At 41.0% G+C, this 14,475-nt stretch overlaps 1 protein-coding gene across 1 annotated transcript in view; it reads right to left on the reverse strand.

The window, feature by feature from the left end:
• The window catches only part of SORCS3 (sortilin related VPS10 domain containing receptor 3), a 539,475-nt gene that overhangs the window by 2,640 nt on the left and 522,360 nt on the right, over nucleotides 1–14,475 (reverse strand). Inside the window, exons 22-26 of the mRNA XM_033131434.1 lie at nucleotides 12,983–13,095; nucleotides 8,907–9,038; nucleotides 7,082–7,181; nucleotides 6,011–6,116; nucleotides 552–712 (exon numbers count right to left, since the gene is read on the reverse strand). Of these exons, the coding sequence (XP_032987325.1) occupies nucleotides 552–712; nucleotides 6,011–6,116; nucleotides 7,082–7,181; nucleotides 8,907–9,038; nucleotides 12,983–13,095 (612 nt within the window). The remainder of the gene's footprint in view (nucleotides 1–551; nucleotides 713–6,010; nucleotides 6,117–7,081; nucleotides 7,182–8,906; nucleotides 9,039–12,982; nucleotides 13,096–14,475) is intronic.

Here is a 14,475-nt window from a genome sequence, read left to right on the forward strand (position 1 = left end):
TTCCCAGTCTTATATTATAGTAAAATAAGACCAGGTCTTATATTAATGTTTGCTCCAAAAGACGCATTAGAGCTGATTGTCTGGCTAGGTCTTATTTTCAGGGAAACGTGGTACGTACTATTATTCCCATGTCACAGATGAGGAATGCAAGTCCCAGGGAGGTAACAGAGCAAGTCGATGGGCTGAGCAAGAAAATGGACCTAGGGCTTTCTGATGACAGAGCCAAACTTCCTGTGAGTATTAATTAGGACAGACCATGCTTTTGCTTCATAGAAGAAAAATAACAAAGGCCAACAGTGATGGATACTTGGCCTCATCCCTCCCCAACTCCAGCTCCTGCATTTTCGATCTTCATCTACTTTTAAGGAAAAAGCATTCTACCTGTTTTGTGTGGTTAGAGGTGGCAGGCAATTTTCAAACATGATTATGTTCCTGTATCTTTTCCCCTTCCCTCCAGCCCAGTGCCATCTGAAGAACAGGCCAAGTGGGGTGGCTGACCTTGTGTTTAGGGGACAGAGGACACAGAGCCTTGGGGGTAGCAGCACACATACCTATGACCCGGGTGTCCAGCTCTTTGTCCAGCAGTTCCTCGGGTTCGGTGAAGTCACTGAGTGTGATTTTGGGGGTGTTTTCACTTTGGCTCACTGACCCAATCATCTCCTGCTCCTTGTCATGTTGAACTTGAGCATAAATGTTAATCCAGGGGATTTTCCTACATGATGGGGGAGTAAAATCAGATTATGATCACAGGGCATGTCAAACGTTGGCAGTTGGAAACATGGATAAGAGGGGGAAGAAGCTTTTTACAGGAAAAGCCAATGTCTGGGCAAAGGGCTGGTCACCCAGATACCACTGTGGTCATGAGGCCAAGAAAGACAAGGTCAGAGACCCATGTGCCCAGGGAGATGCACAGAACTCCCTGAGTAACGCATCTTCTTCGGGGGTAAAAAACAAGCAGGTGCAAACAGAAGGGTAACATCGTCATTCAGATATGCACTAAAACCCTGAAAACAGACCTGTTAATAAGTTTTTAAAGGAACTGGACTTTGAGACTCACAAGGTTGTATCATAGTGAAACTTGCATCAATTTAATCAATTCATGTTGGTTCCTTTATGAATAGACAAGAAATAAAAGATTTATAGCCACTGCTACCATTTTCAGAACACCATCCACAGGCTGAGTATCTTAAACACTTTAACAGTCAGTTTCCTCATCTGTTCAATGGGAATCTCAGTAGCTTCCTTTCAGGAAAGGAGTAAGGCAAAGACTGAGAAGCTAAATAACTTCCTTCAAAGACACAGAGTGGGTTTGGAAACAAGGCAGGCAGACTTGAGGTTGGAGGAATAGGCAGGTTCAAATGAAAAGCTTCTCAAAGATTCATCACCTTATTCTCCTGACCCACTGTGCACCAGCTTCTGTAGCCTCCTTTGAATTCCTCTAATCCAGTGCTTCTCAAACTATAATGTGATTGTACATTGCCCACGTTCTCGTTAAAATGCATTTGTGACTCTATAGGTCTGGGCAGGACGCATTGAAATTCTGCATTTCTGCCAAGCTCCTGGTCATGCTGATGTCACTGGTCTGAGACCCAGACTTTGAGTTGAAAGACTCTAATACATCAAACTCATCCCCACTGTGGTGACTTTGCACCAACTGTTTCCTCTACCTGTAACACATCTCCTTCTACCCTTCTCATGACGGTGTCCTTCTTGCCTGTCACAACTTGGCTTACAAGTCATTTCCAAGAGGTCTCTCCTGACCACCCAATCTCTCCTGCTATAGATATGTAAAGGGACTGTGTCTAGGAAAGATGTGAACACGTATTGGTTTAGGGTGATGTAATAGGCAATGTTTGTTAACTTGTTTCCTATCTTTCTCTCTCTCTAGACTATAAGCCCCATGTGTGCAAGGTCCAGGCTTTTTTCTTCACTGTTATACACTTAACTTAGTACAGGGCCTGGCACATGGTTTACATTCAGCAAGATTTTGTTGAAGGAATGAATAAATGATCTGAAGGCCTGTGCTCTTTCTCCGTTCATATATTATGTTCTCAAACAAAAAGATCACACTTTATCTCTTGGAAGAGATACATCTAGAAGAGATCTCTCTAACTCAATAAATGATGAGGAAATTGGACTGAAGTCCTGACATTTCATGAAGCTGACTACTGGCATAGATGTTATTAAAACTTGAGACATCTGACACCCACCACAACCCAGAACATTCTGTGCATTTCTGAAGAAGAATCATTCTGTTGTCCTAACACCAACATGTGATATTTTCAAGCTTCTACATTCCCTTCCCCACTCCATCCCAAACCCCAATGAAGTATGGAGACATTTAATAAAGTTTTTCTACAGCTAATTCAAAAGACAAGATCCAAAAATAGGTTTAAAACACAAGTAGTTTTTACCTTTCTTTTACTTTCAGTTTTCATGTCTCTAATGGTTGCTTTCCATACACCGAGGGAGGTGTCCTTGGGATTCCTACTGGTCTGAACCAGCTTAATATAATTTATAAGAACCTTGAATGAATAGACTGTACGTGAGGCAGCAAACTGCCAGCTCTCTAAATGTGTCTAATTAAAAATTCATGCTGACCGTTACTTTCTTCTTATCTAAATAGAAATGCAGCCAGATGACTTAGATTTCTTCTAATCATAAAAGTACATATTACTCATGAACATTGGAATCAACTGTAATATTTATTAGGTGCTGGGGGCAGTCAAACCATTTCTGATCACACAAGCCTATATACATCAAAGCTGTAGCCAGAGTTCACTGTCTCGCCCCCACCCTTTCCTGGTTTCCTAATGATACCTGTGAGGATTTAGATAAATTTGTCCTTATAAAGATTGTTCACTTTATTTCAGTCTCCAAAAACAGGAAGGATTATTCAACATCTTTAATAGATGGTGGAAGGGAATGAATTTTATATGTCACAATTTTCAGCCTTTAAAAAAATTGTCAAATTGTTTTTCATTTCTTAACATGCCCACTTGTAGTACTGCTGAAAATCTAAGACTAAACCCAAAGTTTGCAGATAAGAAAGGGTGGCAAATAGAGAGGTATAGAGGTATGTCTTGGGCTACACATTCATATAGGTTTTAATAAGAGTAATAAGATGGATCAACCCAAGTCATCTATAAAAACTTAAATTTTCATTTGTTTGTTCTAACTATGCTAGTATTAGAAGCCCACTTGAGGAAATTAGAGAAAGCAAAGTCGTCTTCGGACTATGATGAAAACATTACTGAAAAAAAAAAAAACAGTGAAAAAATATAAAAGCTCAAAAGTTATCTTGGATAACCAGAAAAAAAACAAATCTACAGTAGAGAAAGAACGTCTTATTAAGCAGAGTTTTCAGAAAAGAAAAAACATTTCATAATGATTTTTAATTATATTGCCTAAAACATCAGATAATAATAGTCACTATCCAAGAACAAGATCAAATGTGAGAGACTGGGTGATATTTACTTACAGGAAGCTTGAGGCCAATGGTAACTCTATTCTCCTCCCCTGTGAAGTGATGACTTGGGATATTGAGATTCTTTTCAGTGCCTGTCACACAGTAGGCATGCAAGAAATGTCTGCTGAATGAATGGCTTACTGACTTAATGCTGGTCGTCACAGAGAGAAAATTTGGGGTCTGAAAACAGCATGGCCAGTGATACAGAAACAGAAACAGAGTTGTCCATTCCCTAGACTGTGCTAGCCAAGTGTTTATTAGCCAGGTGTAGCTTTTTAAATTTAAATGAACTCAAGTTAAATACATTTCACAATTCAGCTCCTCGATCACATTAGTACCGTGTTGGACAGTACAGATTTTGGAGCATTTCTATCACTGCAGAAAGTTCTAATGGGCAGTAATAAAAGAAGCAAAGGAGACTCTGGCAATCAGGTGTAAGAACCTGACCTTTACTTGTCTGCAAGCCAGGCACCCTCCACAGCGCCAACACTGGAATTCCAGATGATGGGGAGGAAAGAAGACCAAAGAAGGAAAAGAATATCCAACAGGATGTCCACCAAAGGGCTTGAGCATTGGGAGGAAAACTTCTAGAATAGGTGGCGAGAAAAGAAAATTGCTGATTGGTAACTCTTAGCTGACTCCGCTGTTTATCCAGTTGGACTGGTGTTTGTTTCCTGTAGCCTTAGCCACATAATTCACTGTCAGGGACATAGAAAGGGTTGGCTGCTATTTAGGGACTACAAAGGTAGAATAATTCAGAGATGGCACTACCTGGCGTAGGTTCAAGTATTGAAGTGTACACATTTAGAGATGCCTACTTTCATAAGTTGACTGTCTAAGGAGTTTAGCAGCATTTATAAGAGAACAGAAAACTCTAAGCCACAGGATAAATTTTGCTTGAATTTGGAGATGTCTGACACAAATACCGTTTTGTAGGACTTCCACTGGCCCTGACCTCAGCCACCATGGAGTTCTAGAAACCAGAAAGATAAATTTGGTTTAGTTCATCTTCAAATTCCAATAACCACCAGGCTTCCCCACAATCAAATCCTTGGATGAATGAAAGCGTGTTTTGCATATAACTGAAGTACATCGAGAAATGGGTGTTGCCTTGACTAGACTGTTTGTGTATTGAATCTTTGCTCTCCAATTGTAATATAACCAGTTTTCCGCCCATCCTCAAAGGGAACAGGGCAGGTGGGCTGACACGCATTGATCCAAGAGGACATGGACTCACACACTTGTCTATAAATCAAGTAGAAAGGTAAACCTCACTCCGTCCTTCAGCTAGAGGGTGTTGAAGGATCCCTGCTGTTGTGGCTAATGCTGAGATGGATATTGATTAAAGTGGTGTTCTTAAGCCTGAGATATCCACTACAGGAGAGTTAAAGGGGGCTGGGGAAGGTGTAGAATGAAGCATCTTTACCACAGATTGCTTCCAAAATCCAAAAAGCATCACTTCCAATATCTAGAAAAACTCCCAGGACCAAGTTACGCTTTCAAAACACATCTGACAGTAATTAATGATATTTCTACTTTACCCAGGCTTCCAACGAAGCATATTTCTATGCCACTGATATGATTTTTGTGAACCTACTATATGCCAGTTTGTGACAGAAAGGGCACCTCTGGAAGGTATATTCTTTGTTATTTATAACAATAGCTTAGATTTGTTGATTAGTTAGAATGTACCAGGTATAGATAGTATTACATTTAAATCACATAGCAAACCTATAAAGTGTTATTGTTTTTCCCATTTCACAGATGAGGAAACTAAGACTTAGGGAGGCAAATTCAATTGCCCAAGTTTACAAATGCTAAAAGTTAAAATTGGGTCTGTCTGATTTCACAGTTTATGCTCTTAAACAGTGTACCTCTTGGTAGAGTATTACATTATTCAAATAATAGTACATAAGTATTGATTTCAATTTCATGTTTTTAATAAGTATTCTGTTACATCACCCTTCCTGTGGCCTTCAAAACTAATTTCTGAATACAAGTCAAGTTTGGTTTCCCTGATCAATTTCCCTTTAGAAACCGGGGAAAAAAAGGTGGGGGGCGGGGAAAGGTTGTGTGTTTTTAGCATGCAAATTTAAACAGGAATACTGCATAGCTGTAACACAAGAAAATGTATGTGTGTATCTGTGCATGTGTAACAGATTTCAGCTGCATTTTCTCTACTCCACTATCATGAATGGTTGTTAAGCTGTAGAAAAAGATATCCTGAACATTTGAGACCTGACTTAAGAAATTTTGGTGAGGTTGGAAAACCCGAAAGTTCCCTTGAAGAGCACAAATTGATTTCATAGACTATCTCTTCTTTCCCTAACTCAATATACTTATAAATTGGATAGAGTTCAGATTCTTAAACTTATTTATTCCCTTACCCTCAACCATTCCTGCTTTTCCCCAATGCCAAAGAGAGCTTCAAGGAGAATTAATATCACAGATTTGGATTGAGTTTAGGAATGTTGATTATATGAAGAATCAACTCCCATGAATCAAGCTCCAAGATCGAAACTGAGTGATCACAGCACATACCTTTTAAACTTGTAGATCAAGAACACGGCCAGGCCGACAAACACCACTGACAAGAGCATCAGCATGGCTGAGCTGCTGCGCCCAGCACTGGAGTCCACCAATGGAGCTAGGAGGCAAGAACAGTCATGCTCACTCGGCAGCTATTAGCTGGAGGGCATACCCACTGGATAAAGGAGTCTCCAATTGCCCTGCATGCCATCTGGGCACAGAAAGCTTGGTTTCAATGACGAAATGGTACCCCCAATTACAGCGTCTTAGGGAAGGTAACCTCCTCGGCTCTGCCTGGGGAGACGCTGTTCTTTGTGTAAACTGAGCAATGTGTGTCTAGTAAGGGGAGTACAAGAAGGACTCAGATGCTCTTTCTCCATTGCCTGAGTGTCTATCAACACGATTATAGGTGGTCCGTTGGGAATTTTGGATTAAACACTTATACAATGTTCCACTCTCTTCCTTTACACTGTTCTGGTGAAACAGTGCTAAGATGAGCACATTTGGAATCCCCCCATCTGAAAAGTCTTTTATTAATAAGAAACATTTAGCAAATAGGCTCTCCCAGAGAGCCAGTAGTGGATGCCCAATGGGACAGGTCTTATTTTATTACTACTTTTACAAATCAACCAACTAGAGTTGATCCTGTTTCCATTTAGACTTATACACTGTAAATCAAAGGGAGTTTTAAAGTCCTTCGATCTGGCCTCCAGACCAAGATTCATAGAATCAGAGAATTGCAGAAATTAAGAGAGTTAGAGGACTGCCTAATAGAATCCCAACTGTTGCAGATGAAAACAAATAATAAAGTCAAGGCCCAAAGAAATTGTAGGTTTTCCCCAGATCATCCAGGGATTCAATAGCACAGCCACTTCCAACAAAGTCTTCTTGCCACCTCAACAGGAAGCCTTGAGAAAGATGTAATTGATCTTTCTTAATCATCCATATGCAAAAGAGCCCTGCCACAAAGCCATTTCCAGGCTGTTATGGAGCAGCCTTTGGTAATTACCTCCTCCCTTTTCTCTCCAGGAAAACAGATCACCGTCTCCATTTGCCCCTCCATCCCAACAGGCGCTCACTCACCTAATGTCAGCTGTGTGACATACACAATGATTTGAACTCCTGGCTTCAGTTCAAATTGGACCAAGTTTTGATTTAGAGCATTAAACAGAATCTCTACAATCTAAAAGAAGAGAGAGAGAGGCTGCATGAGAAGGCATGACATGTGACAATGTTCCCTCATGGAGTAAGAAATCAGGCTCAGTAGGCAAAAAAATGACTGTGTTCAATCAGAGGACAGGACCTCGGAACCCTATATCAATTTGGTTCTCTTGGAGCCTTGTGACGCCAAGGAAGTAGTTGGTATTATTCACGTACACTAGAGAGGATCGTGAGACACAAAGAGGTGTGTCCAAAGTCACTTGGTAAATTAGAGTTGATAACGGACATCAATGTTTCATTCATCTCCTAGTTAAGAGCTCTTTCACCCACACCTTTTAACTTACCATAGAAAAATTTGTGAGTCCCAATGAAAGCAAGTCAACCCATCATTTGTCCTTTAGTCTGATCAAATAATACACACAGGGTAGAGAGGCACTTGCTAGAATAAAAGCAGGTACGGATATCCCAGCCCGCTCCTCTGGGTTTTTTTTTTTTTTTTTTCCTCTTAGAGACAATGGTAGGCAAACATCAAAGCAGAAGCTGCCTCCTTTTTATGGGATAATTTTTCCTCTTTACTTTTCCTCAGCAAGTCTCAGAACACAGAACATCGATTTAATCACTCCGTAATTCCCACATGAAAGCAGAGGCAGACTTAGGCTGTTGTCCCTAACTCTTATCTCGCTGTACACGCTTTAATATCACAGCTGCTATTCATCACCATAATTACCTATTTATCTAAATGGATGGATATTGTAGCTTCCAAATATAGTTCACACATGCCACTTGCTATTTCAGAATAAAGAGGTCTTGTAAAAGTGATGCATGCACTGAGAAGTGGAATTTATTTCTGGCCAACTTCAATATGCAACCCTGCAATGCAAGGATCCGCTTCATTTTCCAGAGAAACTGACCGTGATGACATCTATGCTGCTTGAGGAGGACTGAAGATGGATGTGGGGATGGGGGTGATGGCCAGGTGAGTGTCAGAGGGAGGTGCCTATACAATGATTACCTTATATGGGAGAAAATGTATTTGATTCATGCCGATTTCTAGCGGCCTCATTTTCACTTATTTCTACTTCTGACTTAGCATCAAGGGAAATTAGGGGAGATTGAAGCAGAGCACAGCCACTAAGACCCCAGTAAGGGCAGGGAGTGACAGAGGGAGAACCATGGGACTGGCCAACTCCTTTACTTCCTGAATAGTGTGCAGATCACAGGAATGATATGCCCGTTTGGTAAGGACAGTAAATCACAATCTCGTTTGGAAACGCTGCTTCCTTAATCAAAGCAAGATGAGACAACCCATCTCTCTCCAAAGACACATGTTGAAAGGAGTTCATGTTCTCACCAGAAGCAGGACTTAGACTGACCAGGATCACTAAATACAAGAAGCACAGTTTCCCAGAAATAAATGGGGAAACACAAATTCCTCTCCCCCATCTCTCTCCCCTGGGAAAAGTCATTGGGAGGGAGATGGGAGCAAGTTGCAGGGATGCCAGCTGTTGGAATGATGATGCCAGGGCGCTTTTCCTTCCTGGGTGGCCAAATGCTCCCATCTATGTGCATTTGTGTCTATTCTGAGTAAGGCTGATTGCTCTTCAAAGCCCTGGGTGCTGGGCCAATAGTGACAGGCTGATGGGCCAATGGGAGACAGCTTGTCTCTCATTTTGGCTGGAATCATCTTTGGGTCCCCTTAGAATGAGAAGTATAGGCAATTGTTCTAGCTAAGTTTTCTTTCACTTACTTGTTCCAGGTCCCCGTCATTGCCTTTCCTCCTCTCTGTCACGTTCTTCGGGGGGAGGATAAAGAGCTCTGCTGACGTTGGGAGGCCAGGGAACACAGCCACCAGGATCTGGTCTTCGGGGACACTGGTTACCTGTGAAGATGTTTAGACTGAAGAGTGAGGTCCTCAAGGAGGACACAAGTGACAAGGAGCAGAATACGCACAGGGCTAAGGCTTATGCATGGTTTTTCAAGGCAGCATTTTAGGCACAAGTTCCAACACACATCCAGGCTTTCTTTCTGTTGTCCCCTAGAACTGCTAGGTAAAGAATTCTTAGTTTCACTACGACCTCTGCTCTTATATATATACATTTTCACTGAAACTAAAATGCTATTGCAAATGATTTCCAAATTATTGTTTGCTGGAAACTTTTGCAAAAGCCCCTCCCATATTTTCTGTACTTAGAGGGCGAGAGCTTCTGAGTAAAACATAAACAGACTGGCTGCAAATGAGGAATAAGAAGTTATAAACAAACATGCGGAAATGCAAATTAAAGAAAAAAAGCAAAGCAGCACTTGTTTTCACTTACGAAAGCAGGATTTTTTGTTAACTTAAAATAGCTAATATTGGTGAGACTTCAATTAAGATATTTCCTCATTTGTTGCTGGCAGCACTAAAAATTTCTACATATTGCCAATTTGTTTTTCAAAAGACTCACTTTAAGGCCATAAAAATATTCAGACCCTTTGTTCAGTAACTATAACTTGGAGTGTTTGTCATAAAGAAATAATCCAAAATATAGGAAAAAGGCATATCCAGGAAGAAATGCCTACAACTTTATTTATAATATAATAATAGCAAATAAGTGGGAAAAACACAAATATTCAAAAACATTAAGTAAATAATGATATCAACTTGATAGAATGTTACTCCACCATTAAGATTAAAATTAGTACAGTGAAAAAACACTTATGATAGCTGCATTCTGATCTATCTCCTTATATTTCTTGGGTTACAACTCTATAAAAATAAAAATGTGCAGGAGGGAAAAAGCAAAACAAAACAGTAAAAGTTGTGTCAAGGTGCGGATATTGTGAGTTAATTTTTAAATTCTTGAGTGTTTAGTCAAAGGATTATATTGTGTTTTTTTTTTATATAGTGTTTTTGATAAAAACTTAAAAGCTTCTATCTGAAGGCAGATTCCTGAAGAAAACAAAACTCTGAGTTTTCCCCCTGTAAAGGGTATGTCTATTCTTCCCTCCGTGTCTCCTAAAAGTCTTTTATTCAGAACAACACCTCTTCTTCTCCCAATCCAATTATGGTAATGTAGTTTTTAATTTGGCAGAAATGCCTGTCTCCTCCCCTGAGTATCTCTGTTTGCAGTGCACCCCTCCATGTCAGCACCCACCCCCCCACAAGCCCTTCCAAAATACCACCCCCACCACATCTCAGGAACTTAGATCATGACCTCTATGACAGATGAGTACATCCATCTGCTATAGTCTTTTGTCTGATAGGTTCTTACTGTACGTTTGCGCAGACATTCCTGGAGGTCTTTGGGGGCACCTCACTCTTTCAAAAGATGCCCGACAGAGTAGAGACTCAGTAAATAGTTGCCGGATTTAATAGAAGTGGAGGGGTTAGTTGTTTCCCATTTGCTCAGCTCTGATTCCTAACTGTAACTAGGCTGAGAGATTAGAGGTAATTCTCAGAGATGTTATAACGAAGAGTAAGTTTCGACTTGACTTGCGAGATGTAGCAGGCAGCAGTCAGAAGACTAAAAAGTTCACCAAGCAGAGTCTTTCCTTGGAACCTGAGGAGGCTTTGCCAGCTGCCTCCCTATCCTGCGGGAAGGCATGATCCCAAGTAGCTGGAAGTCTCCGTGTCCAGGAGCACTGGGCCAGAAAGCCTTATCTTAACCAGCCAGGGGAAACAAGTCTCCAGAGACCACACTGAGGAGCAAAATGCAGAGAATTGCCCAGGGGAGTGAAGTGAGTGAGCCTGTGAGTGCAGTGACTGGTGTAACCCTTTGTCCCAGGGAATTGTGGTCTTAGGGAGCGTGAGTCAGTTAGGGACCTTGGAGGGAACTTGGAGATATGTGTCTAGAGTCACTTAATCTCATCCAAAGGGGTGTATGGGTAATTGGTCTTCATTTAAGATTTAAATCTTCATTTAAGATTTAAGACCCAGGCATGAAATGGCATGGCTGATTATTATTATTTATTGGGATTATTATTACCAATTATAAAATTATTTTTGAAAAAGCTCGTATGACTTTAATAAATACAATCATACAAAATACAACACAATTCTGGATCTTTCACAGTCAAATGCATCCCAGAGCAGCCTCATTTTCATCCTTTTCTATGAACAGTCTCTTTATAAAAAGATTTGAGGTGAAGTTCATCTTTTAAACAACTCCCCACAGGAATGCTCTTATGGCATTCTCTTTTACTTCTTCCTGTCTGCCGGCCTGTTCTCCATGTCCATCCCTGGATCTTTCTCCTACAACTTGGGAAGCATCAACATTCGTGTCTGTCCTGCACCCCTACTATCCGTGGGGGGTGGGGGGTTTATGGACCTCCACAGCCTCACCTCCCACATCTCCACCTGGCACGGGAACCTCTGTTTGATCTTCAGATCCATAGTTTCAACTCTCCTGGTTATCTTCACCCAATTGTTTCTCATGTGCTCCAAATGCATATAAATGATCACACCATTATTGCTCCCCCAGCATATTTCTCCTACATAGTCCCCATCTTGATTAAAAGGCCATCTCTTACCTACTCTTGTAATCAGAAAGCTTCTCCCTCCCTCTCCCCCACACTACATATTATCAGTCATTAATTATATTGCTCAACTTCCTAAGTAGCCTTTGAATGTTTCCATTCCAGGATCATTTATCTCTAGATAACTAAAGTCATCTTTTAACTGGTCATTTTTGTGACATCTCTCCCTCACCATGTACACTTCCCATCTCAGCAGCCCATCCTCTGTATTGCTACCAGAGTGGGTACCTGACATGTAAATCTATTGTCAGGATTTTTTACTACAATAAATGCAACACATCTCACACTTCCCAGTGCCTATAAGAGATATGTCAAACCCCTGTTCGCTTCTCAGACCCTTCACAAACTACCTACTCATCCTAGCTCAACATTAATCATACTTGCCCTTAAAACCAAAGATTGCCTACACTAAACTCTGCCCTTTCCCAAATATGCTATGCCTTTTCAGTAGTCCATGGGTTTGCACATGCTGTTCATTCTACTTGAAAGATATCATCCTTTTCTGTTAACTACAGTTTATCCTTTAAAGCAGAGTTCAAGTATCTTCTCTAAAGACCATCCTAATAGTTCACAAGTATTTTTTGAGTCACAAATATGTGCTAAGCCTTCGCTTTCCTGGATAGAGGGACTCACACTTCTCTCCACACTCTTTTGAAATGCTGGCCATGCCTCTATCATAGAATGAGTTGCATATTAGAATTGACCATGTTTTAGTCGTTGTTATATTCTAGTACCTAGCCCTGAGCAAAGCGTTAACAGCACCCTCTAAACTTTCTTTAAGGCAAATCTGACGTTGGGTTAATTTTACAGTCTGCTGACATGCTCTGTTTCCTGGCCTGTAGCCTTGATTGCCATGTATGGCCAATGGTAGTCTTGGAGTCTGAGTGAGTGTCTGGTTAAGAAAACCACTTTGTTGGGCAAACAGCCAATAAAGTGAATGATAGAGCGTAGATTCAATGAGTGGTCCTCACCATTTCATTAAAGGAGTCAAGCTCTTGTCTTAGACAAACTTAGGATAAAGATGGCGCCAATCTCCATCCTGAAATGCTCGTCTCTCTCTCTCTCTCTCTCTCTCTCTCTCTCTCTCTCTCTCTCTCTCTCTCTCTCTCTCTCTCCCCCCCCACCGCCTGTCCCCCAAACCCTCATCTTTCTTCACTTCTTCCATTTCTCTCTCTCTCCCTCTTTTTACAGAGAAATAATCCTTATCTAACTGTAGAATGGTGATTTTTAATCCATGAAAACATATTCTGGAGGACACCATGTGGCTCTTTATTCCTAAAGATCGCAGCAAAAATAAAGCCAACTTACTTTAACCAGAGCTCGCTTGATGACATTGCCAATATCTTGCCTCCACTCAGGAATGTCAGGATTGTGGTAATCCAGATTAGGAGAGAATGACAAGAGCTGGGACTGGAAGTATTCTGCAGGAAGAGAGAGCGTGTGACTGAGGCTGAAAGAGGGTGTGATAGGCAAGGGGACAACACAATCCCTGTGTTTAGGGAAAGGGCATTCTGTCATGTAGCATCAGCTATAATTCCATCTTTTCAGCCTGTTTCTTGGCTTCTGAAAGGAAGTGGAATTTGATGATCAGGAGTAGATTTGTGCTCCTACCATTTTTGTTAGTCCCTAAAATCTTAAGCCCATCTTCTTGTAAAAGAATATTACCTGAAATAAAATGTAAGTATGAAACCCCAGAAGAAGGACACTTTTGCTACTGTAAGTGATATCATGCAGAGTTATTGATACAATTTTAACAAGTTGGACTTAATGAGAATGGAGCCTTATGTCCTTCCTTCAGTTCCTTTGTACATCCTGCTAGTAACTGCCTCAGGGCGTTAAAAAGCAGATTGAAATCCTCTATCGAGGGTGTGAGCAACATTCAATTTCTTGACCTGGTTAGCAGGTATACAGCTTTGTTCACTTTGTGGTAATTCATGAAGCTGAAATGCTTATGATGTGTACTTTTCTGTATTAAATTTATACTTCAGTAAAAAATGTTTAATTAAAAACCAAAAATCTTCTAGGTGCCGAATGAGAGAGCCTGAGCATCAAGTTGCAGACATGTAGGAAAAGACATTCACCTGAAGTGAGGCTGAGGAGATGTGGTCTGAGTCAGAGAACCTTAGTACAACTTTCTAGAAAACCCCTGGTGTAGTGGCTGTTTTTAGGGGCTTGGGGGAGGTTGTGTGAGATGGTAGTAAAAGCACAATTTTATTTAAAATAAATTTAATAATTAAGAATAGTGCTCCAGGATTTAGAACAGGAGAGGGGCCATATTTACCACTCTCCTGCCTTGTCTGTCCTTATATTCTTAGCCTTATGTTCAGCCTTTGCAGTCAATGATGTTGGAATCTCCACCAATCAAGAAAACACATAGATTATGTGAGGTTCATCTCAGTACCTGAACTATGAGTTCTTCAAGGGTAGGGACCATGACTCCTTCAGCTTTTGAAATCACTGGTCCCCATCCTCACAAAGAGTGTATGCGGCATGCGTGTTGTAGATACCTCAGCATGACATAAGATCTAGATGCTTCTATTTCTAGTTTAGCATCACTTCAACTTATGGTAAGTCTCTGTCTAATGAGACCATCAGGTTGTGATGCAGACACATCACAGAAGACAAAAAATGCCTGTCTGTGCCTGCTTCTCTGTTCAGGAACAAGGTAGGAAGAAGGTTTCGATACCTCTTGTGGACCTACATCATTTTGCCATGGTCTAAGGAGTTTCCAAAGCAGTCAGCAACTGTCACTAGGATAGGTAGAGGGGACTGACTGCACAGGAGGGGGCATCACTGGACCA

This window comes from Rhinolophus ferrumequinum, chromosome 16, assembly GCF_004115265.2.
Source record: "Rhinolophus ferrumequinum isolate MPI-CBG mRhiFer1 chromosome 16, mRhiFer1_v1.p, whole genome shotgun sequence".
Taxonomy (NCBI): Eukaryota; Metazoa; Chordata; class Mammalia; order Chiroptera; family Rhinolophidae; genus Rhinolophus; species Rhinolophus ferrumequinum.